At 40.8% G+C, this 26259-nt stretch overlaps 1 protein-coding gene across 1 annotated transcript in view; it reads right to left on the reverse strand.

Annotated features, from left to right (window-relative positions):
• The window catches only part of LOC138616194 (A-kinase anchor protein 13), a 102106-nt gene that overhangs the window by 8072 nt on the left and 67775 nt on the right, over positions 1-26259 (reverse strand). The window contains exons 14-32 of the mRNA XM_069690333.1: positions 25854-26031; positions 25318-25420; positions 22173-22215; positions 21753-21864; positions 18022-18181; positions 16082-16149; positions 15915-15981; positions 15138-15288; positions 14698-14810; positions 14280-14426; positions 13308-13564; positions 12176-12301; positions 11562-11679; positions 7670-7918; positions 7501-7577; positions 5489-5670; positions 4294-4376; positions 4019-4207; positions 1318-1464 (exon numbers count right to left, since the gene is read on the reverse strand). Of these exons, the coding sequence (XP_069546434.1) occupies positions 1318-1464; positions 4019-4207; positions 4294-4376; positions 5489-5670; positions 7501-7577; positions 7670-7918; positions 11562-11679; positions 12176-12301; positions 13308-13564; positions 14280-14426; positions 14698-14810; positions 15138-15288; positions 15915-15981; positions 16082-16149; positions 18022-18181; positions 21753-21864; positions 22173-22215; positions 25318-25420; positions 25854-26031 (2570 nt within the window). The remainder of the gene's footprint in view (positions 1-1317; positions 1465-4018; positions 4208-4293; positions 4377-5488; positions 5671-7500; positions 7578-7669; positions 7919-11561; positions 11680-12175; positions 12302-13307; positions 13565-14279; positions 14427-14697; positions 14811-15137; positions 15289-15914; positions 15982-16081; positions 16150-18021; positions 18182-21752; positions 21865-22172; positions 22216-25317; positions 25421-25853; positions 26032-26259) is intronic.

Below are 26259 nucleotides of genomic sequence, written 5' to 3' on the forward strand. Positions count from 1 at the left end.
TGAGAGATGACATAATAACAGTTATAAACCTCAAAATAGGTTCTAGAAAATCAAGCTAAAACAACTATATAAATAAAAATGTGATGTTTAAGTTATTTTTAGTTGAGTGAATGTACGCACAGTGATCAATAAAGATGTCTATCAACTCCAACCTCCAGCTGGTCATTGTCAGGGCAACATCCAACCACTGACAAAAATCAATCCTGTTTTTGTTTTTGTTTTTTTTACCCAAAACAAGCGCAGCTCAAGATGAAGGTAGAAGAAGGTAACTCTTTAATACAATTCATGCTTTCGTTACTGAGTGGTCTTCAGTGGTGGCAAGTATTTCTTTAGATGCTGAAAAGAGCATCTCATTGTTCAAATGACGACTAATGGAAAAATACAGTTTGTGAGCATTAACCAATTGATGACATCATCAACAGTCTGTGAAGGTTACAACCAGCTGACTCGTTGCCACGTCAGTAAAACGAGATGAGGTTCTCCGATGCCAGCTGACGAATGGGAACATATTTTAGTTACTGCGGCACACGATGAAGAACTGCTGACCTACTTTTTTTTGTATTCTGCTTGTGCTCATGTTAAAATCTGATACCTCATCTGGAAATTATACAGAACCTCTTTTTTGTATTATTTTAGTTATACTGCTTTTATTTGCATTTTGTTTTCCTTTGCATTTTCTTTAATCCCCACTCACACAAATCCCCTCACTGCCTCTAAACCTTTCTCTGGTCTAAAACACAAATGCAATTTAATTGATCCTCGTAACGCTCACAAATCAACACAATTCATCTAACTGCTCTAATGGCGTGACGTTCTCTAGTGTTCATATTTACTATCATGCTTGCTTTTTGCATAAAATAATGGCTAAAATGTTGTTAAAAAAAGTTCTGCATCAGGTACTGCTTGCCATGTAGAGATCTGGATGTCTTGTGGCTCGATATCTGCTGCACCATCAGCCTGTAAACCACCAGTTCAGAGGTATCGCCCCAGGCCACGTTTCCCTCAGGAGGCTCCTGCTGTGCCGTCCAAGCCTCCAGTCTAAAATGTTTTATCTAACTCCAGTGAACGGGGGATTATGGGAAGTTCTAGGTGTGGCGCCTGCTGTTATGTGATCACCAAAAAAAAAAAAAAAATCTGTTTTAGGATAAAAAATAAAATGATATATTTTACTTTTAAAACTGTGCTGGGCTTTCAGCAGCGTCAGCACACATTTGCACTGACTTATCGTGGCGAGCAGGTGAGGGTTCAGTGCATTTCAATGTCTCTCTGGGGGGGAAAAAAAGTGACATCAATAAAGATCCACAGCAGCAGACTTACTCTTACTGCTGTGCATCTGGTGACTGTCGAAGCCTCCGAAGGTCTCGGCCCGGCGAGGCAAACACACCGGCCCGACGCCTCCTCCCTCCTGGACGCTGGCCACCGCCCCCCCCAGGCTGCCATTCACCAGAGCCTGTAACGTCTCCACTGTCACACAGACACACACAGACACACACACACACACACACACACACACACACACACAGACACACACACACACACACACACACACACACACACACACACACACACACACACACACACACACACACACACACACACACACACACACACACACACACACACACAGACACAGACACAGACAGAGGCAAACATCAATGTGCAGGTCAGTAAGTGAATTATCCCAGCTAAGTGTGTTACAGTTCAGCTCTGCAGCCATGAATCCTAGCAGGCACGTTTGCTTTTAACCTGCGACAGGCTCCGGTTGCTAAGCAACTATTGACAACCTGTTTGAACCACAGAGCCCCTTTAGGAAAAGTTTAAGTTTGTTTGCAAACTGAAATTTATATAAACCCTGGATAGACATATGTATTGCTCTCAGCAGTGTATAGATGCAGCACTGTGACCTTTCAGGGGGAAAAAAAAATCTGAAGAATCAAAGGTGTTTTGGATGCAAAACACAATGACCTCAAGAGGAGAAATTACATTACTGCTGACAATTCTCATATCAAATAAGGATAATTACAGCTCCAGGCTTTAGGAGGAGGAGGAGATATTCGGAGGATATATTCTGTGGTCATGCAGCCAAACCTTTGCTGCTAGTTTTAAAAGTGAAAATCATTACAGAAGTTCCCACTTCACACATCCATCCTGCATTTGATCGGTACATAGTTGCCATACCTGTAAACAACAAAACAAATCCCTGGTATTTTTAACTCCATCTTTTTGTTGGAACATTGTTTGCCTGCAGCAGTACTTAGAAATCAGGAGGCGCTAGCTGCATCTGTGCGTAGTTTCTGAGACTTCCTTACGTAGCTCACAGCTCTGACCTTCACAAGGAAAAACCAGTTAGCTGTTTGTTGTGAGTGGGTATAATTTAAAATGCAACGCCGTCTGAATACTTTCCGTCACACACAACCTTGAAATGCTCGTTACGCGGATAAATATGTGGCGGTTTTATTTCTCGGTCTTCCAGAACATTTCCAGACCCGCTTGTTTAAACGTGAAGTCATCTTAATGGGTAGAGAACGTGCTGTGCTCTGACATCTTCCTCCACATTTCATTCTCTTTGTCACAATATACAGTATCTCTCTCAGTTCACGTCTCCGCTCATGCTGCTCTCTTCTCATACGCATTTGATGAACGGGGCTGCAGGAGCAACAAACGGAGCTGCAATAACATCTCAAAACACACCCTGACTCCTTTAATGTGTTCTATACACTTAAAAAAAAAAAAATAAAAAAATATATATATATATATATATATATATATATATATATATATATATATATATATAAATCATCCCAAAACATAAACACTGTCTCTCTCTTCAAACCTCTGCTCTCTGAAGCTCTGCTACGAAGCCAATTACTTTTGGGTATGCTCTCATCTGATAAATTTTAATGAATAAACAGGTTTTCTTAACATACAAACCACCTGTTGCATTTGAAATTGATGTCTCAAAATTTGCATTAACCAATTAACATGCAGACTCTAAAACACACGCCGGTAAAACAGCAGTTCCTTTACAAACGACAGGCCTTTTCCACAGCAGACATTTTCACTTGTTACACAATATAAATCACGAGTGTAATTTATAATCTGCATCCTCTGAACAGTGTGGACCTTCCAGTAGCCTTGTTTCCTGCTATCAGGCACGACGGCTCTCTGGGACGCTTAATATGGAACGGAGCATCATTAATGTTGTTTGCAACGAGTGTTTTGTTCTACTGTGACTTGTCAAAATGTTTAATGTGGAAAAAAAAATATTACGTAAAAATCTGCACTTTTGATGGTGGTGGTTTGATTTAATACACATTTGATAGATAATGTAAGTGATCCTCCATGACAAAAAATACTATATGGACCAGTCAGAGAAAGTAAAGTGCTACCAGTGGTAAGCAGAGATGAATATACATGAAAAAATAACAGACTGGTTTGTTGCACTGTTACTGTTATCTGTAAATGTTGATGTAAACAAATATTATACTATTCCTCGCTATTCTCCCCATTCTCTTTCAGTTGTCTGTATATCTTTGTGAGTTCTTTGCAAACAGAAAGTACTAGTAGCTGATTTGGCGTACGTTCAATGGTGACAGTTTGACAAAATGTAAACAGCAATGATGTAGGTTCTGTTTACAGCAGGGTTGAGAGGCGTTCAGGGTCAGAAGTGAACGAGCTAAACTGACATATTGTTATGTAGTTGAATGCTTCCTTGCAAGAATGAAAGCATGACGACATGCCATGCACCAGCAATGTATCCACAACCACAGGAGGAACGTCATGCAGTGCATGGTGGGAACAGGATATGTGACAAGAATGACGTTTGTTAATTAATGAAAACCTCACACATTCATGTTAAATATATCTTAATTAGCCATAAAATATGTGGATGAAAACAGAGAAGGCGCCTCCCTCTTACTGTATTCATCCCAGCCCATTCTTCTTTAGTGCTAAGAATACTCAATGAAAGATGCATGTAGAGCACACAGACTATAAACCCTCTGTTTCCCTGTCTTACCTTCCTGCAGGGCATCTTTCATAATGGACGCCCCCCTGGGTGGCTCCAGGCTGCAGGCTGACCTGAAGAAAGGTTCAACCTGCCTGCTGGCCTCCTCGCTGGGGTTCACGCCCTCCCACATCCCCCTGAAGAGCTGCACCTTCTCCTCCAGCAGGGATAGGATCTCTGTATCCTTCTGCCTCAACAGATCTGACCGGCAGAAACAAACACACAGTGAGGAAAACATTGTGTGCTCTCTCTCTCACACACAAAACACAATAAACGTGTCTTTTCACCTCTCATCTCTTTGGCTTTGGTCTCCAATTGTCTCTTGTCATCTTCTGTCTCGCTGGGGATCCCTTCATCCTCGTCCTTCTCTCTATCCAATCAAAGGAAGAACAAACAGACATGATGCACTACAGCCACTAAATTATATACACAAATAAAGATGTGCAAACAAAATAATTATTATTGTAATTATAATAATTATTAATAATAAAAAGTTATGTTTAAATCTACAAAGCTTAACTTATTAATCAATTAGTCTTGGAATTTTGATAATTCATTGTTTATGAAGCTGGTTTCAGCTTTTCAAAATGGGAATCTTTACTGTTTTACTATGGTTTTTATGTTTGTAGATCAAATATCTGGGGTTTAATATAGTACGAGATCAATTTGAAAATTCCAGCTTTGAATCTGGAAAATATTGAATAATTTCCACTACCTTTTGACAACATCTAGACTTCTAAACTCCTTAAAAAAGAAAGGATCAATGAAAATAAATCTTAAACTAATCGGTATGGGCACCATCGATACCAGAGGACAGCAGACAACTGTGAGTGCCAAAGGTTTGACTTATATGATGTTTTTGGGAGAGAAGAGAGCCACAGCAATAACTTTTATTTTTATCTCACCTTCCTGCCAATAGCTTGATCTCAATTTTGTATTTTGACAGAAGTCAGACCGGGAGGGAGCGAGACAGAGTACTAAATCTCTCTCCTTCCCGCTGGCTGAATTCGAATAATCCTCTGCTTATAGTGAGCTGCCCTTGAAGCCAATCCAGCATTAGACTGTCCCTGAGTACATCCCATCCCCAGGTAGAGTAGTGCTAATCCTCCTGACAGCACAGTGCTCTGTCACAACTTACCGTTTATCACTATCTAGAGAGCTGGGCTAGGTCTAATTCCTGGTTTACAACACAGGATATAGTGAGGGTGAACACTAAGAGGCCAGCCCTGAAAGTAAAGCCCTGTGAAGGCAGAGTTTGTTCTGTAGTAGAGGTTACAGGTCAGAGTAAATGGAGAAGAAAAGGTCAGGGTTGACATTTGGACTGACATACTGAGGTAAAAGTTTGAGAACAAAATCTTTAAATGCTTTTCTGCCAAAAAAAAAAAAAAAACAAGCTTGAAAATATTTCAATATCAGAGTTTTTTTTTAAATTTTTTTAAATTTTTTTATATCTAAATGCTTTAAAGTCGAAATACTACTCACATGGACTGCATGGCTTCCTGGATGAGATGCATCCATGTGTTGCGCTCGTCCTTCGAGCTGGCCAGAACCTCCATCATCTCCGGCTTCTCGATGCCCGCAGTGATGAGGAAGAGGCCGCGCTCTTCGTTAGCCACCTCCCTGACAATCAGCTTCTGGAGGGAGATGACCGTGGAGCGCTGGTCCTGCAGGGAGAGAGAGGGGTGAGGAGGGAGGGGACGGTGTCATGGAGGCAACATGGGAGGAGAATGAGAAAGAAAAAAAAAGATCACAGTGGGAGGGTCGAGAGGGAAGAGAAGGGGAAGGAGGGAAGACAAATGGCGAAGATGTGGGAGAGGATGGGAACGGCAGGAAGAAGCACAGAAGAAAAGGAGGGGGGAGGAAGAGCAGAAGAATAATTATGGGAGGAGGAAAGAAAAGACAGAAACAAGTGCAGCAAAGACAAAGGGAGAGATAGAAGGAAGGTCAGTTGCAAAAAGAGGGATTATAGATGGTGTTGGTGATAAAAAGGGAAAAATTATGTGGAATAAGGAGAAAAGACAAATTGAGATGGTGGTTAATGTTATCAACTTCATGGCAGTCAGCTTATTGCAGAGCCTCAGCTAACCTTGCATCCTCAAGGCTGCCAACGCCGTAAAGAACATTTTAGTACACCAACACCACAAACCGCTGCTTCATTTCTGCTCCATGCAGTAAAACTCTTGTTGTGACCACATCCCAACATTTTTCCTGCAACCAGTTGTCTGAGGTTTAAAGAATAGGTTAAGATGTTTTATAATGTTTGTCCAGTAAGTGAAAACAAAATCCTTTTTTTTTTTTTTTTTTTTTTTTACCATCACTCGAATGCAGATTAGAGAGGATTTGCCAAAACAGAAAGACTGAATTTATACGAAACGGAGGAATTATTACCGAGACCAAATAGTCTCACATCAGCACTTTAAAGTCAAAAACTGATCCATAGAATAAGAATCTGTTCAAAGATTGTAGACAAATCCCTCAAGAATCGCCTATCATAGTAACAAGGCTGGCCAATAAAACTGTCTGTGATATCAACCATGTCCCGAACAGTGAGTACAGATATTACCTTCAAACTAGAGAAACACAGAGCCATGATTAAACAAGGTTAGACTGAAGCACTCTTTTTGTGTACCAGTGAATGCGTAAAATTAAATATGACAGATCAAATGTACGTTGAAGGGCCTTGATTATGAGTTTTGTGAATATAATGTCAAACGTGTGTATTTTGGTGCTAATTTAGATGATTCTTTTGTGACGCTGCTGTGATTTAAAATAAATTGGCATCATCGTCGTAATATGAGAGTGGAGACTTGAAGATATCCAAACCTATTCATCATAAACTCTCCTCATCTTTTTATTTCCTTCCTATCATGCAGTGTCATGTCGGCTTTATGAGAATGTATTTCCTGTCAAGGTGATGGTGACCTCTGACCTTTCTGCTACTCGCAAGAGTATATCTCTTGGTGGGCCCCAGAAATGAAGCCTATTCTCCCCGTACAAAGCACACACCCTGCTCACATGGCTGCTGTCTATTTAGCACCACATGTCATTCTCCTTTTCAATGTCAACAGCCTCAACTCACACATGCCAAGCCTTTGTTTATATATATATATATATATATATAACTGATGGATGTGATTATTATGCCACAGGCCGGCCTCTGTTTTCATTCCCCTGAATGTGAATGTGTGACACAGAGAGAGCGTGCCATGCAGGGAAACAGAGTCCTGTAAACATGGACGAAATAACTCTGACCGATAAGATTTATCACAGCTGGGTCGGGAGCCAGATCGGCTTTAGTAGGTGCTACTAGCGTGCTAGCTAGAGGCTTGCACAATGGGAAAGCTACGCAGGGCAGCTAGTGCTGAGAGAATCAACAGTGGGATGGGAAAACCATCTCTGGCAGCTCCTATGATATATTTATTACTGGAGGGAGAGAAAGAGAGTTGAGAAAGACATGAAGAGAAGGAGGGAGGGACAGAGAGAGATGAACCTACCAGCATGGCAAAGACATATTTCTGGTCTTTTTCTTGGAGGAAGACGAAGACATCTGATAGGAGCAGAGCATGGACATCTGGAAGACCAACAGATGAGACAACGGCAGTTGTAGTTGGAACAGTTGAAATACGTTCACATATTTCCAAATAAAACTAAACATCTCCTCACCCTTTAGTCTTCCCTGGATGTTCTTCAGCTGCAGCGCGCCGTCATGGATCAGCCTCCTCCTCAGCAGATCCTCCCTGGCGAAAATCTGACCACTCTTCATCATCATGATGGACTTGCTGTCTGTGCGGATGTGGAACTCCCTCAGCCGACGTCTCTTCTCGTGCTCGTTCACCTTGCTGTCGACCGACGCGATCACCTCCTTCACGAGCCGGACCGCGTCCGTCAGGTCGTCGTAGTCTTCCTCGCTCTCTGCGTGGTGACAAGTGACGAGAGGTTAGAGAGGCACCGGAGAGACATTCAAAAGAAGTCTCAGGTTTCCTTCCAAACATTTTATCTTCGACTGGATTACAGATGGAATAAGATTTGAAACCAGCTGAGGCAGAAATACGGGTCCATTAGGTCTGGCCGAGTCCATCTACTCCAATCTAACACACATGACCCTGATGGGCTGGGTGGTGCAGCTGGAAATGTGTTGAAGTCCAGCAGCAGATGATCGACATTTCAGTCCCCATTTTGGCATTTGACTGTGGCTGAATAATTCCACTCATTCGCAGAGAGTGTTGAAAGCTTTGGTAAAGTTTTACTTGGTGGAGTTGGATACACATATTTTTATAAAGTCAGCTAAAGACTATTGTTTCTTTTATTTTGATGCTTTTTTCCCCCCTTACTCCCTCCTAAACAATCATATATATATATATATATTATTCAATACAACAGAGATGAAGCTGTGACAAAACTGCACTTGTGTTCATCACGTTGTCAATATTTGTTTGGCCACACTCTGATAGGTTTTATGGTTTGTTTAGTTTGTATTCTGACCCAATGCTCTCTAGCAACCATAATAAATTAAAAAAAAAAAAAAATCCAATCATCAGTGTGCCTTCTTAAACACTCTACATCCTAAAATCCCACCAAATTGTAATGAATGGACCTTTTCAGAAAAATAGAAAGTAATGTTTGTTAGGAAAATAAAATGTGTTCAAATAACACAATGAACTGTTGCAACTTTCTGGAGAGTGTGGCCAAACAAATATTGACAATGTGATGAACACAAGTGCAGTTTTATATCAGAAGTGTGCTGTTGTTGCATTAAACGTCTTATTTTATAACACTGGGCAACAAAATTGTACCTTTTTTTTGTCCCACAAACCAAAACAGAAAGATTTTAGAGTCATTTTTATGCTGAATTTGAATCTTTGAATTTTTCTAATAATCTATCAGGAATGGTTTTAAAATGACAGAGTGCATATTACTTATTCTTAAATAAGGCTGTTGTAATTACGTAACTTACCTAAGTGTATGCTTATTTTTATAGTATAACTGGCCTCAGGAACATCCCTCTTTAGTGTCCAGCAAGTCTGCCAACATTGAGGGCCTTCATTTTCTTTACAATTTTCCATGTTTATATGAGGAATAAAAATAACTATGACTGATAGAGAAATTCTGAAAATATATTTGGAATTAGCAAAAACACATAAGAAACAGGCGTTTTTTTTAAGCATGGGACATAATCTTGGTTAACCAGTGTAATCAAAATGCAAAGCAGATTCTGCAATGATTTTATACTGACATTACATATTCCCATATAACATCAGTGAGTTATGACTCAATAAGGACCCCTAGGTTCACATTAAGAGGCTGACTGAGAAAATATTCCATCAGGATCATAGAGATCTTCAGAGAGCTGAATGTGGGTGTGACGAGCAGTTTAGAGTCATGCAGAAAGGACAAGTCGTCTTGGTGGAGGTTTGACCTCTCTGTAGGTGATGAAGCAAACAGCAGCTCTTTTGTTGCATTACCTATTAGACTCTTCAACAAAATTCAATTTGACTAGTTAGTTGTGAGATGATGTCATCTGCTTTCTGGCTTCTTTTTGGATTTGCTGTTTCCCCTGACGGTTTTGGTGAGAAGTGACAACGACAACAGTAATATTGGCATCCACCTGTTTCATAGTGTGTATTTATGTGAATCTGTTTACTATTATCACCTGCTGTCTTTAAGTCAAACTGCTCCTCTAAGTCATTGAAACTTTACTTTTTAAAACAACATTTTGCATTTATGATAAGATTGATACCACTCTGTGACATATGACTCTATAACATATCTTTGGATGGATTCAAGCCTTCTCCCTGCTTTCAGTCTTTATACTAAAGTAAGGTAAGCCAAACTAAGCTAAGCTCGCTGGCTTCTGTCTGTAGCCTTTACACCATCATGGACCGATATCAGAGTGATCATCTAGCTCTCAGTAAGAGAGCTAATAAGCATATTTTCCAAATGTGGAACTAGTGAAACTATTCCTTAGATATTTTTTGCCAATATAGTTTATCTTTATACAGGAAGGTGCTTTTTTTTTCTCAGCCTGTTGGGCAACTTTAACTATCATTGTTTTTGTTTACAATGTGACTCATCTGGTTATCCAACATAAACTGTAAACGTAAAAGCTTTCATCAGCTTGAAGGGTGTTGAGTCATTCTTAAGTGACTCTAAATTAACTTTTATTTACTGGAAAACACTGAGATAAAAAAAAAATTATAACATGGAGGTCAAAGGTCAGGATTGGACTGCAATAATTACAGTAAAATCACAAGTGGCCTGTATGTGTGCACCCTGAGCACAACCCCAGAGCCAATATGTCTCTGATAAACACTTGTACTCTCAATGGCGTTTTGAACTCAATAAAGAGGAATATTTCTTCCTGTGGTTGTAGTTCAGCGCTCCTGAGCACCAAAATACCACAGTATCTTCGACCGAGCGTTATTTCCTCACGGTATACATCACAGTTGGCAGGAGAGAGTCTTCTTAAAGCACCTTGGAGATTTAAGTCAAAACTCCCTGATTCCACATAGAACTATAAACAGGCTTTGGGGAAGGATTAGAGAGAATGTACACAGTGGGAGGCCAGCTGACGGGAGCTGCTTTCAATCTGATGTAAATATAGTGTGAAATATTTCACTTCCTCGAAGTATGCTTGATCTATTATCCTAAAAACACCTATCTAACACGTCTCATTTTTCTAGTAAGGGAAATCACGTGTGAGAAATGTGACTTTCCAGGATGTTTCCTGAAACAAGTGTCATGTCGCTGCTGGTTAAAGAACTGAGCTCAGACAGGTAAGAATATTGGTAGGAGTACCTGCATTTTAGCAGGTTTAGATGATTTCATGTATTCTCAAGATAATGTGACAAGTATACATTATAAATACTATAAATAAAAATACAATTGTTTGATTTAGAGAATTCTTTTTTTTCTACAACTGTGGAAATAGTTTATGATCATAAATGAACTCCAAGTGATTTAAGTCTGACAATAATTTAGGTTAAAATGTGGAAACACGTTTTATGGATTTGACATTTAACTAAGCATCTCAACATCTCCTAAAACTTTACTTTCTTAAAAGAGAGGCATCTTATAAAAATGTTTAGATTTGTTTTGAGCTGCAGATCACTGTGTTTCTCTAACGATCTTTAAGCCACCATCATTTTCTTGATACTAATGCAGTGACTGGCCTTATTCTGTCTTGTCTTCTGTCACTTGTTTATGGGTAAATCCTTGGGATGCAAGTTTAATTAGTTCACCGCGCAAAAGATAAAACTATAATTCACGACTTAATACGATGTTTTTCTTCGTTGACGTCAAATCTGTGACTTTAAATTCACTTTTCTGCTCTGCATAGAGGAAGAAATAGTGCAATATATAAAATAGTGCGCAGTATATTTTACTCATGTACTCTAAGGCAGAAGCTTAACCTGTAATAATATCTCCATGGTTATCCAGGATCTTCCCAGTTTAAACTGACCTTCACCTTCGATTCCCTTAAATTCTAATAGTTGTGTAAACACAGTAAAAACATGGCTGACTTGTGATAAGAAAGCCACCATGAAACTAAACTAACCTTTAGTGTGCTGCAGCATTCTCTGAATCAGCACAGGGTACTTCGTTATCCTCTGGGTCACAAGCAGGATGCATTCTGGGATACCCAGCCTCCGCACAATGCTGCTACTCATCTTTTTCTGTGGGAACAAACAAGAGGTGCTTTTTCGTGAAACGGACCCGTACAACAGGTGGCAGGGTTTCATATAACCGGTGAGAAGCTTTAAAAACTAATTTGCTGAAGAACAATCGAGCAGTAATACTGGAGAAGGTGTGCACTGAGATTATGTTCATGACAGTGAGCAGTGACGTCTCTATAATGAAAGTGTAATAAGGCTTTTACACGAATGTCTCCAATACGTGCACCGACTGAAATGAAGTGCAGATGTAAAAGAATAAAAACAAGAGAAAAGTAACAGAGAACAAGAACAAGGTCTTTGGTTAACACAACAGCAAGCACTCTATACAAGAGAAGACAATGTTTGTTAGAACTCTATTCAGCGAAAAACAATCATGTCTGGAAAGCCAGACATCCCAAAGTAAAGTATATACTCAGCAAAAATCAGCATGAAAAGAGACGTCTCCAAGAAGTAGTAGTGCTGCATGACAGATACTTGATGAATATATAATACTTACTTTGATGAAGGCTTTGAAGCGCTTGTCTTTGGTCAGGAGGTCCTTGTAGAAGTTGACAGCTTCGTTGTGATGGCTGCAGAATCGCCCGTAAACTCTCTTCATATTTTCACCGTTGTATCCTGAGAACTAGAGCAAGATTTAACAGACACAGTATGAATGCACAGAACAAACACTGTCGGATTGTTTGGGATAGGGGTCCAATTTCTAAGTTGCAGAACTTTAACTGTGAGCTGAGAGAAAAGGTTGGGATTTGTGGGCAGTACAATATTCCAATCAAATAATGTGTAAGTTGACCTTAGAGTTGTTTGAATGCAGTGTACAAAAAGATTAGCATTAGTTAACGACTCAAACCATAACATTACCCAGAGTTAAGGACAGTGACCTTTAACAACGGTCCTGAAACACAGAAACAAAAAGTCTAGTCATTGTAAAGCGTTTCTTAAATTTTTGTTGTTGTTTCAGACTAATGCCTTTTTTACATAAAATATACAAGCAGAAGGCGCAAATCAAATTGTGGCAAAATCAGGAAATCTGCAACAGACACCCTTGCAATGAGCCAGGCAATGTGTTTTAAGTGACATTCATGTTTCAAGAGGGGCAGAACGACACTGTCCAAAACCAGAAAAGGTTATAGTCTCTCCCTGCTCTATGCATGGCAGGGTGCCGTATGTATATATATATATATATATATATATATATGTTGACTGTGTTTATTGGTTTGTTGTATATAATATATATAGATATTTAATGTACTGTATATATACTGTATGTACTGTGCATTTTATATTTTATATTTATATTTTTTATTTTATTGCTTTTCTATTATATTATTCTATTCTATTATTATTTTATTCTATTGTTTCTATTATTGCTCCTGTATGTATGCTGCTGTGGCGAAAAAATTTCCCCTCGGGGATTAATAAAGTATATACCTACCTACCTACCTACCTACCTACCTACCTACCTACCTACTTATTGTTCACGTGCATTAGAAGCAGTCTCTAAACTTTTTAATTGACCCTCGTATATGTTACTTTCAAGCTTTCTACATAACTAACTTGGGTAAAATCACCTGTAAAAAAAAAAAAAAAAAAGACATTTTCAGACCACTCCAGCCCCTCCCTCCTCTGACCTGGTTGACCAGGATGTCTCCTATCCTGTTGATGATGAAGCCTCCCTCCGAGATTCCCCCCACCAGTGGGCTCTCCTTCTTCCTCTCCAGGAGGCGCAGGAGGTGTTGTGTGTGGAGCTCCAGCAGCTCATCCAGAGCGGGGAGCAGCTTCTCCACCATTTGCAGTTCCAGCTGCAGCTCCTTCTGCAGGCCTTTGCTGTACACCTCCGACATGATGCGCAACGTCCGGATGTGATGCATCTCCGTCTGCATCAGCTCTGCAAGACACAAAGGGAAGAAATACTCATCAAAAGAATGACAAAATCAGCAGTTTCTGTGCCTTTCACACACTAAAGCATCGACATATTCTATTTCAGGGGTCTGTAAAGACTTTCATAGAGTTCATGAAAGGATTTTGCATGTCGCTGCATAGCATAGTTTATATAAACATGAGAATCATGTCAATCAAATCTGCCACAAGTGGTTTCAAATCTAAAAGCTTGAAGCAGCTCAGGGACCTGAGCAGCAAACAGAACTTATCTCAATGCATATTTAAATATTCAAATAGCCTCAATAGACCATTGACATGCAACCGAAACAAACTCAAGAGAGAGTCATTAAGCCAGCTGAGGAAAATAGGTCTACCATTAAAGCGAATTCCAACACGCTTGGAATTATCAATTCAGATACAGTCTCAGGTGACACGACCGTGACTGGATTTTTGTTTTACTGCTTGAACTTGTGCTTAAACTAATTTTTCTGCTTTAAATTACCATAAATAGTCCACTCTGACCAGATGTTTTAAATAGCTTACTTTCTAGTTGACAAAAAAGGAGAAAGAAACCAAGCTGAGACTACGTTTGATAAAAAATCGGGAAACTGCACTTAGAAACCTAATATCTTCCTTAAGTTTCCCGTTAACAGCAGTTCAAAAGCGTAACATGTTAAATCAAAATCTTTGCGTTAAGTGTGTCGTGTGGTGATTGTATGTACCGTAGATAACATCTTGTCTCTTCACCAGCTCCTTCTCCAGCTGCGGCAGGTACTGCTGCTCCACTCCTAAACTCCACGAGTCAGCTTCCAGTTCTTTGGCCTCTGCTTCAAACTCCCCCATCAGCTGCCCGTCCATCATCTCTGTTCCTGAACCACCAACACAGGTTGCATTTACAACAGTACCTTTCATTTATACTGACAGATTGTATCATGTCATGTCAAAAATAGTCATTATCCACTCAAACAGAGCTTGTTTAGAGTTTTAGGTTAAAAAAGGTATATCTGTGTGTGTGTGTGTGTGTGTGTGTGTGTGTGTGTGTGTGTGTGTGTGTGTGTGTGTGTGTGTGTGTGTGTGTGTGTGTGTGTGTGTGTGTGTGTGTGTGTGTGTGTGTGTGTGTGTGTGTGTGTGTGTATTGACCTTCATCAGTGAGTGATTCCATGGACTCTGTGACCTGGTTGGTTCTGTTGAGGGAGTCAGTAGACTGAGAGAGATACCGCAGGCCTTTAATGGGCATCTCATCGAACACAGGACTAAAAGGAGAAACAATAATAAAGGTTACATTAATGACGTTGTTTTCATAACAGTTCACCACCACAGACACAAATTAATGTTTAAACTGTAGATACAGTCATCAAATTAAGTGTTAAAAAATTTAAAAATTTTAAAAAAAAAAAGCAAATAAAATAAAAAACACAACACACTTAAAAATGACTTCCACACAAAGGCTAAATAGAAAATACATTTTATACCATTTGAATTGAAATGTGAATGCCTGAGGCTCCTTATACCACTCCTCCACCCCCCTCCCCCCCCCCCCCCACACACACACACACACACACACAGACACAGCAGCTCACCCAGCAATGTTGCTTATTGACAGACTCTTGGAGAGGTTGTTTCCATGGAAAGCCATGATGCTGGTGTGTCTTCGTGATGATGGTATCATTAGGGAAGAGTGGTCTTCGGGGGACAAGATGGCTGACCAGGGGCGTTCTCTCGTACCACCAGCTGAAACGGAAACCATTTATATTATAGTTTATATCACAGCAGTAACCTCCAAACCTTTCAAGAACCACAGTGGATCCTGAAAAGATCCCTGAGGAACTCCTTCATACCGACTCAGTTGTTTGTGTGAGTCTTTGCTACACTTTGATTTTTCACAGAGTTCAATTCTGCATTTATACAATAACAACCATTCAAGAAGAAAGAAAAATACTTTTGTTTAGCTTCTTGACAAAACAGTTGACCAATGTGTTTTGAAAAGCTTTGAGTCTAGGCAAGAGGATTTTAATCGACAGAACTTGAAAATTACTCAAATTGGAGATTGCTCTTCCAAATCTTATCCGTTTCCTTTTTTATACCACAAGACATAGTATGATCATATCCTGTGTACTGATGAATCTTCTCATGAGGACCACTTTGATCCATGGATCTAAAAACAGCCTCAAAGGAACACCATGTTTTCACAGTGTATATACAGAAATTACACTACTTTGATGCGAATAAGTATTAAAACAAAAGAAATGCAAACAAAGAAATCTCCATATCCTCTCATAAGAGGGTCAAAGGGCTTAGGCAATAAATCTGTAGGTAATTATTGTCTGTGACGATTACATATGGGATCTTTCACTCACATTTGTTCCTCATTGTGACTGTAGGAAAAGAGCTTGAATCTGGTACTGCAAACTGCTGTTTGGGCAACTAAACAGAGACACAGAGAATAAAAGAAAATCAATATTGGCTGCAGGACAACAGAGTACTTCAGAATCAGCAATGGAGGGAGGCGCAAGGCAAGTTTTACCTTCATCTTCACCTTGGCACAAACAGGCAGGCCATCCCTGCAGCCCTTGTGGACGGAAGCATTACAGTCTGGAAAGAAAAGCGAGCAGTGAATACTGTGAACCTGGCGGCGACGGTGGCCGTGGGGCCACTGAGGGTGAATGGAAAGGTGGGGGCGAGAAATTGGGACTGGTTTTCATGGCCAGCCAGGAAACTCCACCAGCCCACTAATGAAAGCCAGATCGGAGCAGAGCATGTGATGCAATCGAGGGGTAATACTGCATGTGGACGAAGGTGGGGGTGGGGGGGAGAGACTGTGGAATGACACGCACATAAACACTGCATTGCATGGGAAAGTTTCAACTGCGTAAACATTCCCAAATCACTATTTAGGAACAAAAGTCATCATTGACGATGGCTAAAATAAGATCTGCTCTGCAATCTGATCCCTCCTAGTCAACCAAGGACTCCTGCTTCCCTTTAGTATGTAAGTATCCCTTTCATGTGTCTATGCATACATGCGAAACAAAACTGCATTGGTGGATCAGGAAGTACCAGCAGGAGGAGGAACTGTGTCTGAATTGTGTCAAAGTAAAACTCCACAAGAAGTTTCCACTAATTTTCATACCGGCATGCTTCTGGTAGACAGAGGTACATTTAGCAGACATGTTGCACAAGTGAAACCCACAAACCCACTATCAGGCCGAGTCATCTGTGCTAACATGCATACGACATCGCCACTGTTGGGATTATGTCAACACACTGCTGAGGAAATAACGCTGTGTTACTCAACAAGTATAGAGAGGCAGCAACACTGTCAGTGTTAAGGGTTAAATTGTGCTTGTGTTACTGTAAAAAAGCATTTGGATAAATGTGATATATCTCATTGTCTAATTACGACCTGCACCGTAAAAGCATCTTAAACTCCTGCAGTGATTTTCCCCTCCTTCTCGTCCTGGTTTTATTGGGTATTTTACTGCTCTTTGTGGACGTCTAGATAATTCCAGCTAATCTGAAACAAAGGATCACTGTATTTGTCTGCTGAATGGACACCAGCCAGACATCTGCGAGTACAAACACGGCCCGAAACAATCCGAACCAGACTGACTGAACACAATAAGAGCTGTTTTTGCCAGCCTGGAGTATCTGAGGCAGATTGTGACCGTGGAGAGGAGCGCTGCGATCCGTCGCTCAGCTGGTTTCTCCTTTTTAGGCCTTTTTTGAGGTTGTGCCAAAGGCTTGGGCAATAAACTACATCCTCTTTAGAGCTGCTGCTGCTCCAGTGAAAAACAATGCAAAAACTGTTCAGTCGTCAGCACTGAAAGGCTGGCTGGGTTGCATTAGAAGCCCTTTTAGGAGTTTCACTACTTCATATAGATCACAAAGCTGGTTCAGACAAGTACACAAATGCTGTAGCCATATGGCTGACAGACAAAAATGAAGGATACAAAGTATAGTGACAGGTGTCCTCGCTACACAAAGCAAAAATACATGGTATTCAAGCGTTGTTTACATCAGCAACGGCATTAATATGCCTCTATTTTCACTTAGGATTGACTGACAAACTAAGGAAATGAATGATACTTTTATATAAATCAGAGTTTTTAACTATATACGTGACTATTTATGTGCAGCAGGACTCACTGAGCCTTTATGGGAAGTCACATGACTTACGGCTGCGGATGTACACACACTGAGGACATTTTCTTTTCAACTATTTCTCCTTTTTCCCTCCTCCTTGTATGTTTGATGTTGTGTGTTTCTGATAGCGCTCACAACTTCGGATGTTTTCAGATCAGAAATTAAATTAGAATAAAATGAATTCTTCTAATGAAACAGCTCACAGCGCTTAATAGGCTGTAATTTGACTTAATACAACAGTAGCAAACAGAAAAAAGGACAAAAACCGGGGGGGGGGGGGGAACATCACTGCAAGAAGCGAAAAAGAAATTGGCAACTTACTGGTGCAATAGAAAGCGTCCTTGCAGGTGAAAGCCTTATTGCACTGGGAGCACTGGGCGGACTGGTTGAGGCTGACTGCTGTGAAAACATGGCCATTCACAGTCTTTTTGTCCTTCTCCTTGCCCTCCTTTTCTTTTTCCTTCTTATCTCGATCCTTCTCCTGTACAAGTGGAACAACAATAGTTAGAACCCATCTATAAACTTCACTGCAATAATTACTTGAACTTTCTTTTTCTAACCATCCAATTAGAAGTCTAGAAAAGAATGAGCCTGTTTAGGTGCAGAGGAAGACGAACATACCAGACATCACCGACAAACCGCGTCTCCATTTGGCCGGTTAGTTATGTTAATTTCCAATCTGACCCCTGCAGAGCGACATTATTACACTGATGTACTACACAGCAGGGGGTTTTGCATATTAAGTGATGCATTATTTATGCTGACAACAAAGTGTCTCATTAAGGGACTGTTTTAAATGTGGAGTGTTTTTGTTTCAGACAGATTTCTTTCTGCTTTGTCTCAGTTAAAAAGAGTGGCACTTCCTGCTCTGATTATTTGGTACTTTTACAGGATTTATGGTGAATGTTTATAATGTTTTAGATGATTGGAAGCAGCACAACAGCGACTATTTATATTATTCTGTTTTCTGGACTAATGTAATGCTCTTATTGAAAGCTTCTCATGATGTATGAGCAGGGCGAGACACTTCCGCAGGATGAATGACTACTGACGGAGACGCACTGTCTGGGAATCGCATCTTTGACCTTTCCATAACAGGGCGGCCTTTCTGCTGCCTGTGCATTAATGGACGAGGTCATCCTCAGCAGCCGGTCATCTCCGTACACCGAGCTGAATCACAATCCCATAAAGTGATGCAGAAAAGAACAGAGCTCTTATTCTCTTGGACTTACATCACAGAACCTCCACCCAAACCCAGAGGAAATGGGAAAATGGAGTTTTCCAGCTCATTTTAATGGCTGGCCCTGGGGCCCTTTGGTTTTAAGGGGACCACAAAGCTCTGACACACTGCAGCTCATTTTGTTCAGCTGCTTCAAGATACCAGAAAGCTGACTGGACCACTGTGTTTTAGAGCCATTACAGCACACAGCGATCGTTCTCACTTCCTGCAACAACAACTGTCTAACCAATGGTCAAACACATGAACACATTTCTATGAATTGGAGGCCAGATAAAGGATCTGTCACAGCAGAAGAACCATTCTTTCTTTCTAAAAATATCTAAAAAATTATAAAAACAGTTCAACTCAAAGAGACAAGATGATTCTGAGCACGATTCTTTCATTCACAACAGGAGAAGTCGTCAACTGTGACATCTAAACCAGAGATCAGAACAAAAACACATTCTACTGAAGTCTAACAGGCGATGACTTCACTGGAAAAAGACATCAACCCCAAAGGGAACAACATGGCCTCTTTAAACATGATATTGTGACAGTCTCTTTTTGCTACAATTTGCCTGGGAAAGCAGAGCAGAGTGCTGGCCTACCTCCTGCCCACCTTTCCGTCTCAGTGAGAAGCCGTGGCTCCCCGTGAACCTCCTGTATAACATCCCTGGCTTGTGGCTGAGCGGCTGAAGCTACGACTAGCGCCGAGGCTCCATCAGGAAAGCTGCAATGAGGAAGTGGCTGGCGCGCTACGGGAGGTGTCTATTTCTGCAATGACCCTTCAGTCTGGTACAGACGCTGTGACAGCACTGCACAAACTAGATCCTCTTCCAGAACATTCAGACTTTCGATGTTGTGCAGAAAGTGGATCTGTGCGGTGCATCCAGAACAAATACAAAAAATAACTTTTAACAATCCCAAAACGATAGGCAAATTATTCATGCTGGTTTGTTTTTGTTATTTATTCAGAAAATAAGTTAGTTTTAATGTGAGTGTTTCTGGTTGCTAAGGTGGCCACTTGTATTGGAACTGAACACAGTTGTACCTTGTGGATGTAATCCAGTCACTATAAGGACTATTAGAGCCCAAATTAGATCTTTTAAACTTCAAACTATCACTGGTGGTCAATAATTTTGACCTCTGCGAAGGGAGCAATCGGCCACAGCTCCTCCAGAACCCTGCCACTTTAAAAGCAAAGCGATGACTGAGGTTACAGAGGAAATTAGAAAAACACAGCCAACTCTGACTTCCTGTTTTACTTCCTGTTAACCTCTCAGTGTCTCTTAGCAAGGGCTGCATGTTTCCAGAAAGCACACAGACGTTTCACTCACTAAACATGGCCACTTCACTTCATTTCCCAAATAGGGTCACTTTTTTTTTACCACTAAGAGCGCCTTTTAATACTCTTCTCATGATTGTATCAGTGGTGGATGATGGAAGATCAGCAGGCACGATATGGACAAGAATGATTAACTATTACATCATATTTTTTCAGCACTTCCAAGCAGTATGTAACACCAGTTCCTTATGATGAAATTAACTTAATGAATGCGATCCAGAGACGAAACAGAACATGGACAGATGACTCATCAGTAAAAAGTCCTGAATCATTCATGATCATTTCTGGTTTTACTGAGATCAACATTTGCACATTATAAGTTGAAAAGCTTCCTGATAGTTAGAATGAGGGACAGTTTGCTGAAGGTCTGATGGTGCTGACTGAAACTGCACAAATAAAGACCTCCTGTCACAACCAACACACAGTCTATAGGTGTGTGATGTCTCCTCACAGCCTACAACTGGATATAAAAACATCGTATGACTGAACACAGCCTGAACTGTCTGTAAATCAACTTTAGGACTTTTGAATACCTTATAAGGCAATTTCTGAGGAAACTGAATACACACTTTTTACTCTTTTAATTTACAATTAACAATATCTTCTTTTTTTTATCACCTACATGCAATAATAATCAGTTTTTCTTATTCGGAAATATTTATACTAACATTTCACTGTATAGATCAAAGGTGTATTTATTTATTTTGTGTAGCTTGTGTGTGTGTTTCCTCAGTACGGGATTAATAAAGTATTTCCTTATCTTATCTTACGCTTAAGGACCTTCTGATACCCTGTTAAAGTTGAGATATCGACAACTGTATTCCTAAATCATATCAATGGCTGTTAAAATGCAGTATGTGATTTCTTAAATTTGAGAAAGCTGAATGTTATGATTTTTAAATGCAGTTCTGTGATTTGTTGCATGTTACAACACTGTTTAAGTTGTTTCAGGTAAACCCAATCATGGTATATGTGGTAATGTTTTTTCACTAATATCATTTTACCAAACAGATAACAGAGTCACATCACTTACTGTGTACTTAGCCATGACTACTATATTCTCACAGAGAAAGAGGTATATTAGGTAAATCACCTGACATGGCCTTAGGGTGTATGAAAAAGAAAGATGACCACATCATTAAAAAAAAAAAAAAAAAAAAAGATAGAGGTCTGCGACCAGAAATTGTTATGAGCTTAAATACAATCGTACTGGGGAGATGTGAACGGAGGAAATTACAAGGAGCACTGGCTTGCCCTGAAGTAAGACTCGTAACCCCCAGCTGTTGGACTGGAGCTGCTCAGAGGACCAATAGAAGCAGGGTGAAGCTGAGCAGCAGCTCAGTCATCCTCCTTCTTAAAGGGATAAATGTTTAAGAAGGAGGCAACAAAAGGTTTGGGCTCCGCAGAAAAGTATAAATAAATAGTAGAGTGTCAAGTAAAGTAAATGTTCTTGGTCATAATATTCCTGAGAATTCCACACAGCCTCACCCTTGTCTTTTTGTACATCTTGTTCTTGAGGTAGCTGAAGGTCCGGCTGACTTTTGTCACGCTCTTCCCCTCATTGTCGCTCCGCAGAGGCCCAGGCTCTTCCTCTGATATACTGCAACACACACACACACACACACACACACACACACACACACACACACACACACACACACACACACACACACACACACACACACACACACACACACACACACACACACACACACGTTATTTTATTCTCAAACACATAGCAAACCAGATCCCACATTTGGAAATGTCTCTTTACAGCACTGCGAAGCTTTCACGGTTCCATTCGACTGCTTCTCCGCTCTGTTCTTTATTGGACTATTAAGGTCCAGGCAGCAGTTAAAGCCTAAAGAACAATTTTCAGGTAATGTGTATGTGCAGAGTCGGACTGACCTGTAAGCGAGTGACCCAGAGGTGCTGGAGAACGACCTCATACCTGAAGAGAAAAGAGAGAGGAAGTGAACAGAAGGACAGAATCTGGTAAAAGTCGAATTTTTTAACTCACTTATTGTTTCAGGTGAAAATGCTCCTCCTGTCAGGCGGTGAAAGCCTGTGTCGAGGTTGACCACACTAACCACCAGGGCGTCCTACTTTCCCTGAATATACAGTAAGTGAATGACCTCACTGACCTTCTGCTGAGAAAATTATTCTCTTCAGTCCTGGCTACTTTTAATGCCCTTTGAGCGAGTTGTTTAACCTTTAGTTAGCCTCGCAGAGCTTCGTGAAGGCCGGCAACCAAATGATCTGGCTGAGAGGAGACGGCAGTAACAAGGCTAAAAGATGGAGGCAGTACTGGCTGATGGACGGATAATGACTCCAAATAATCTCTGGCTGCATGAAAGTGTAACAACACAAACTTAAAGACAATATAGACATTGTTTTTACAGGAAATTGTGGTCTCATTACCGAACTACATTTCATATATTCTGTGTCTATTCAGCCCGATTCTTCTACTCAGGCTCTGCCATCTATTATTCCAAACTTAGATTTCCTGGCTCCACTAACTGGAAGAATGTTTTCCAATTAATCTCTGACCTTTTGTCAGCGTGACGACACATAATCTAAGTGTAGACAAATTAAAGCATCTGATCAAAGCATACACTGCTAGGTAACGGCAGAGTCAAATGTAAGGCAAGCATCTTTTCCAGGGAACAATCCGCTTCCTTTTAAACGATCACTTCTGGCCAATATTCAGACGAAAATATGCAAAGCATCGCTCGCCTGCTCTGCATCAGAAAGTGAAACCCCAAAACAGGATAATGAGGGTACAGTTTTGGCCAGACTGCATTGCCAGCAGTGCAGTCAAGGAGATAGAGAACACTAATGGAAATATCTCAGCGATAAGAAAAAGGGAAGGGACGCCTGCGTGTCTTTGACTAAAGGTGACAGGCTCAAATTTATGTGGAGGGAAAAGAAAGGGACTTCCTCGGTTCACTTGCAGTGTTTGTGATGACTCTTCTTTATCTGCTGATTGTGTTTCAGTTTTCTTTTGCAGAGTGACTAAAGAAAAGCTCATTTATAAAAAGGTCAGCTAAATACTGGGCAGCTGAGGGGATAGGAGAAGCCGAGGTCTTATTTAGCGTCGTCAACAGGAATTATTAGCACAGCGCCTGCTGCCTGGGTGAAAGGTGGTTTACAAGTGTACTCTATAATTGCACATTCACACTGCAACTAGCTTAATATCAGCAGCAATTAGTGATTTCCTTATGACAAGTCTGTTGTAGCTGAGCGTTTGGGCCTTTAGCATTTAATAGTGTTTGCGTTGAAATGAATCTTTCTGCCTGCAGAAGCATCAGTTCTACAAAATACAATACTGTAGAAACCAAAAGACTGAACTGGAAATGTATAATGTCTGTCAGCCAACCTTGCTACAGTTTGAGTGACTCTCGAAAGCTCTTTTAAACCTCCAGTCAGAGGAGACTCAGGCCTTACATCCAGCCACAGGTGGGCACATCAATCCGTTTATTACTTCGTTACATTTGGGACGTGTCTACGACTTTAATGGCCTCGATTTAACAAACTGGCTGCACTGCTTGTGACCACTCGGAGCAGGATAAGCCATCAGCGCACTCAGATCCACACAGCGAATGGGTTCCAGTCCTTTGGGGCACCTCCAGGGCTCTAACGGGAACAGCTAATGTTCTGACTCTGACATCACCATCTATTTTCTACTGCAGCTAAAGTTTACAGCTTCACGGTACTTACTCAAGTTATCCTCATCATCGCTAGATGAGGAGTCCGCGTAAATGAACTGAGACTTAGATTTGGTGAGGATGGGGGAGAGGTTGAAAGAGAAAGAAATTCGCCTCTTACGTCTCACGCGTGCCACCGCTGGGGGAGCAGGGGGGGAAAGAACCACAACAGGCACCGATCATATATTCACGTTAGGTAACTTTATAAGAGCCTAATAACAGTGAGGATGGGGATGGCAGGAAGTGATGTCATGGTAACACCCGATGACCAGTGGTGGAAGGTAACTAAGTACATTTACTCAAGTAATTAAGTACAAATTCAAAGTGTTTGTACTTTACTTTACTACTCCAAACAATGTACTTCTTACTTCACTACATTTGTCTTATAATTACCTTCTCAGAATAAAATGTTTCATCCAGTCCAGAGTTTGGTGATATTTAAGATTTGAATGTTTCGGATAGCCTGAACGATTAGATGTTCCTTCATGGATGGAGAAAACTCACCTCCTTCTTGAGTTTAATAAACAGTTGAAAAACACTCTTGGCTTTGCTGGAAAATGTCAACAAGTTGAAAACAAGTGTTTTTCTAAAGCTTGTTGACTTTTAGGAGATTTGTGGTTCTTACAGGACAACGAAGCTACAAACATGATGATCTCATAAAATATGATTTGCCAATGTGTTATAAAGCATTTAAAATGAGCTTGACCTTAAATAACTACAGTATTAAACACTGACAGGAGGCCCTTACTGCACAGTGTGGACTTTTACTCCTCATACTTTAAGTACATTTTGCTGATTATACTAACACACTTTTATTTAAGTAAGGTTTTGAATCCATGACTTTTACTCGTAGTGTAGTATATTCACAGTGTGGTGCTTGTACTTTTACTTAAGTAAAGGACATGAATACTTCTACTGATAACAATGCTGATAAATAATAACTGATAAAGAGATCAATAAATCTTGCAAACCAGCAGTTTAGTTGCAGTATTTAACTCCCCTGCTACTCTCTTTATGGGGCACCTTTTCCCATCTCTTCTATTTATTTCTCCATCAGCGTTGGGACTGATATTTTGGAAACATAATGAAGTCTATTTTTTTCATTACCCCCTGAAATGTCCCTGTGGTCCCTTATGAATTTAGGAATAGAGACATGTTAGGTAAATTATTCAGGATGCACAGACACTGTATAAGATGCTCTACTTGGAATTAAATCCCACAAAAGAAATCAGTTGGTAAAATGGGCAGAGAGGATGAATGTTACAAGCAATGATTTGACTGGATTAGTCATTTTCATGTGATGCTGAGGCGAAACCAGCGAAGCAGCCTCCTAACTTGTCACTCACCATCGTTGTCTCTGTGGCTGATGGCGAGCATGGATACAGACTTGGTGAGCGGCAGGGTCATAGGAGGACAGCTGTTTCGCAGCGGCCGATACCGCCTTGATTTCTGCAGCGAGAGACACGCGGTCGGATCAAAAGGACACTCAGCCAAACAGAGATAATATGGCAAAAAATGTTAGCAGGCGCTAAACTGGAAACAGGAAGGATGAACTAAAAAGGGAAACTAGATGTTTGATTTGTGATGCTATGTTCACAATTTGTTTTAAATTCAATGAGAGCAAAGAAAAGCCGCCTGAGGAAAGTGATGTTTATTAATTCTCACTAATCCCCAAACTGACAAGTCTGAAATTTCCCCTGACTGTTTCCAAGTCTTGTTTATGTACAAGCTTTACAAATCCATTTTCTCCTCTCGTAAATTTGGCTGAGGATGTTTTTGAGGCTCCCTCGGGGTCGTCTGCGTGACACTATGAAGATTTGACATCTAAAGGACAAACTGGATGTGTGTTTGTGTGTGAGTGTGAGTGTGTGTGTCAGCTGACCAGGTCATGTAGCCTACTATGCTCCCCCCGCTCCTCCTGCTCCTCTGTTAGAGAAACCAGGGAGCCCCTGTCGTCGCTGTCATGCCGGGGCATACTCGAAGGCTCCAGGATGCGGGGCCCCTGGGCGATGGGGCCCCTCAGCTCTTCTTGGACCCCACTGAGCCCCTCCAAGCTGTAGCTGTGAGGACAAACAGAAGGCAAAGGTGACCTCAGAGAAGGAGCAATGAGTGTGGTGTACACAAACACTCTACACTGCTCTCTCTGGACAATTCATCACCACTTTTTCAACTACTGCTGCGGCAAACGCGCGCACACACAAACACACACACACACACACACACACACACACACACACACACACACACACACACACACACACACACACACACTCACACAAACACACACA

Source organism: Brachyistius frenatus, unplaced genomic scaffold, assembly GCF_029030835.1.
Source record: "Brachyistius frenatus isolate BFR_SWC_R1_liver_20210118 unplaced genomic scaffold, ASM2903083v1 Contig_9, whole genome shotgun sequence".
NCBI lineage: Eukaryota > Metazoa > Chordata > Actinopteri > Embiotocidae > Brachyistius > Brachyistius frenatus.